This window comes from Pseudorasbora parva, chromosome 10, assembly GCF_024679245.1.
Source record: "Pseudorasbora parva isolate DD20220531a chromosome 10, ASM2467924v1, whole genome shotgun sequence".
In the NCBI taxonomy this organism is placed as follows: Eukaryota; Metazoa; Chordata; class Actinopteri; order Cypriniformes; family Gobionidae; genus Pseudorasbora; species Pseudorasbora parva.
The window spans coordinates 34,997,540-35,001,167 of record NC_090181.1 but is presented as its reverse complement, the minus strand read 5'-3'; the positions used below and the strand labels follow the sequence as shown (position 1 = coordinate 35,001,167).

The window sequence follows — 3,628 nt, the reverse complement described above, 5'->3', positions numbered from 1 at the left end:
TATTTGTATGGACACGTATATTTGTTTATACTTGTGACTCAAACCCATTTTATTCTATTTAGTCTTCCTGCAAATTGTCTTTATTTGTGAAATTCAAGAAATTATGAGTAAAATCGGCATGAGATATCAATGTATGTGGTGTGGTGCTGATAGACCAATAAATTACAAACTTAAGCATGCTTTATTTGTACGAGTATTGCCAAAACAAAACACGAATGCCTTTAACACATTTATTTTCCGCTTTATTGCTTGGGTGTGTGTGTGACAAATGTGCAAAAATAACCTGTGATATACAAAAACCACGATAATCACACCATTAACACTAGTGCACTCTGCAGAATATCATCATTTCCAGATAAAGCAAACACTCAGAAGCAAACACAAATTATTTTTGGTATATCTTTAATTTATCAGCGAAAATATGAATTTTAAACTTTGATTCTTGAAGGCAATTAAAGGGATAAATCAGCCAAAATGATTTGATCATTTCATTATTTACCATCATATTGTTCCAAAGCATATTAGACTTCTAAGATTTCTGTCCCTCCATCAAAAGTCTATTTACCCAAAACTGAAACGTCAAAACTTTCATAAAGAATTGAGCGGTTTACTCCAATTCTTCAGAAGAGTCAATCTATTTAAATGATGAACAGATTAAATATTGGCTTTTTTTCTACATATGAACATAGAGAAGTCAAATATGATAAACTGAAGCTCAAGCATGCCTGACTTTCAATGGAGGGATACAAATCTCTCAGACTTGTGTTTTGAAGATGGACAAAAGTTTTACAGGTTTGGAAAGAGATGAGTGTAGGTAATTGATGAAAGATTTTTCAGTTTTAGATGAATTAACCCTTTTTCTCCATATCTATTTCTAGCAAACACCAATGTTGACACAGATGGTTCTGCCAGTGTCAGTAGTTGAAAGTTCCTCGACCAGAGTATCCGTGTACTTTTTCACAAGATTCTTACACAGAAACTTTAGGAACCCGATCTCATCACAGACCATCAACAGCTGCTTTTTAATTTCCTCCTGTAGGAAAGGGACAAGCATACTCTTAGTCACTAGTCTTTAAATAATCTATAATACTGTACTTTCTATATTTTAATAATTTGTGTATAAAAAGAGTTATTGTTATACCGCAGTTGTGCCACTAGAAATATGTTTTTTCAACTTGTTCATGGCCCACTTGCAAGCCCAGCAAAGTCCAGGGAGTTGTTCTGTTTGTATATCCCCCTAAATAAAATAAAAAAAAAACATACTGGATTTTAGAGTCAGTAGTTTAAATATGATTGTTAGAACCTAGAAGTTCAACTAATGTGTTCAATCTGTCGTGACTAGCTTTTTCAAAATATCTCAAGCATCTTACAAACACTTTTAGAGTTTCATTGGTAACACTTTATTTTGATGGTCCACTTTACTTTAGACATTCTACTAACTGTAAATAACACACACACATTATATATATATATATATATATATATATATATATATATATATATATATATATATATATATATATATATATATATATATATAGTAAATGGTAAATGGACTGCATTTATATAGCGCTTTTATGCTTTTATCCAAAGCGCTTTACATTTTTGCCTCACATTCACCCATTCATACACCGACGGCAATGTCAGCCATGTAAGGCGCCATGCAGTTCGTCGGGAGCCACTGCCGCCCCCTATATATATATATATATATATATATATATATATATATATATATATATATATATATATATATATATATATATATATATATATATATATATATATATATATATATATATATATATATATATATATATATATAACATGTTTTGCACTTAATCGGCCACATTGAAAATGTGGAAAATGCTTAACAAATGTGGGAAAATAACTGAAAAGGTCTAAAAAGGTTAAATTTCTATGTATATACATACTAATACACAATATTCTGGTGAAAGCAGTCCAGTGTGCTACTGTACATCTAAACACAAAATGGTAAACCATTACAAACAGTGTTGTGGACAACTCACAGAGCTTTCTTCAGTTTCATTTCCATTAGACTCTTCTTTGTGCATTTCCCAGTGAAGAGAACCAACTGTGAGGAAAAATGCATGATCAATTTAACACACTAAACCAAGAACAGAATATGTGGGCACTTAAAATACTGTTAAACGGTAATAACAACTGTATGAACGTAAGATCTTCTAAACTGGTCTATACTGTTTTTCCAGCTAGGCACACAAAAGAAATATAAATATATTTATATTTGGTTGATTTTACCTGAGGATATCAGCAGGGTGACCAGGATGATACTTCGCAGCATATTGTTTGGCAAAAGTCTGGACTCAGTGAAACTCTCCAATGGTGTGCTGCAGATCTTTGATGCCACTCGTTTTAAAGCGCCTTTTTGTTCAACCAGAAACCACAGATATTGCAAAGTGAGACCAGTAACACCCTCAACACGTCAACGATTAAGGGTTAAGGATTTTTTTTTATTGTCATTCCAAAAACATGCTACATGAGCTGCTATAAAATGACACTTTTTTCATCTTCTTGCATGTGATATTCATTTATCATACATTATATTACTTTAATTATACATACTATATCTAAATATCACACTGCAAGAAACTGACTATGAAATTCACAGTAATTTACTGACAGCAACTGACAAGTTACTCTACAAACATTCACAACTGGCAACTACTGTCAATATCTCACTATAGTGAAAGTTTTTTTTTTTTAATTTACACCTTAAATGAAACAGAACAGTCGAAATAGTGTATTTTTGTTTATAGTAGTGTTTAAAAACACAGTTTTCAGTAAAACAACTGAAAAGTACTATTTAATTATAAGTTACAGTAACAGTAAACTTTTTACAGATTGTGCTGTTAAAATAAAAATGTACTGTATTTTAATATTATTGACCCATTTTTAGGGTTCAACGATAACTGCAGAAAGATTATTTATTTATTAAATATGTAAAGATTATTTACATATTTATTTTCTATTTGTACTCAAACTTTACATACTCTATTTATGGTTGTTATTGTTCAACAATAGATTCTTTTATTGTGCTAAGTGGGTGCATACCGTCACGCAGTATGGGGATGGGAAATACACTTCATGTGACATGCTTCTAAGGCAAGATGAGTTAAGCTTTTGAGGACAGAGACGAAGGAAATCTTATGCAAGTAAAAGTTTATTAAAATAAACAGCGAGAAAGAGAGAGAAAGAGTCAAAATCCACAACCGGTCTCAAGAACTGTGATGTTGATGCTCAATCCAGAAGGATCTCAGGAACTCGGATGTTGATGCTCAGTCAGAACGAATCTCAGGAACTCGGATGTTGATGCGCAGTCAGAACGAATCTCAGATGTAGATGCATAATCCAGAACGGGTCTCAGGATGTTGATGCTCAGTCAGAACGAATCTCAGGAACTCAGATGTAGATGCATAATCCAGAACGGGTCTCAGGATGTTGATGCGCAGTCAGAACGAATCTCAGGAACTCGGATGTTGATGCTCAGTCAGAACGAATCTCAGGAACTCAGATGTTGATGCATAATCCAGAACGGGTCTCAGGATGTTGATGCTCAGTTAGAACGAAACTCAGGAACTCAGATGTTGAT

General features: G+C 32.8%; 1 protein-coding gene across 1 annotated transcript; it reads right to left on the bottom strand.

The window, feature by feature from the left end:
- Positions 1 to 385: 385 nt before the first annotated feature.
- Positions 386 to 2,408, bottom strand: LOC137090726 (antimicrobial peptide NK-lysin-like). Its single transcript, XM_067454678.1, has 4 exons — positions 2,278 to 2,408; positions 2,028 to 2,092; positions 1,142 to 1,237; positions 386 to 1,033 (listed from the first exon to the last, which is right to left on the bottom strand). The coding sequence occupies exons 1-4, from the start codon at positions 2,318 to 2,320 to the stop codon at positions 875 to 877; spliced, it is 363 nt and encodes a 120-aa protein (XP_067310779.1). The 5' UTR covers positions 2,321 to 2,408; the 3' UTR covers positions 386 to 874.
- Positions 2,409 to 3,628: the final 1,220 nt, after the last annotated feature.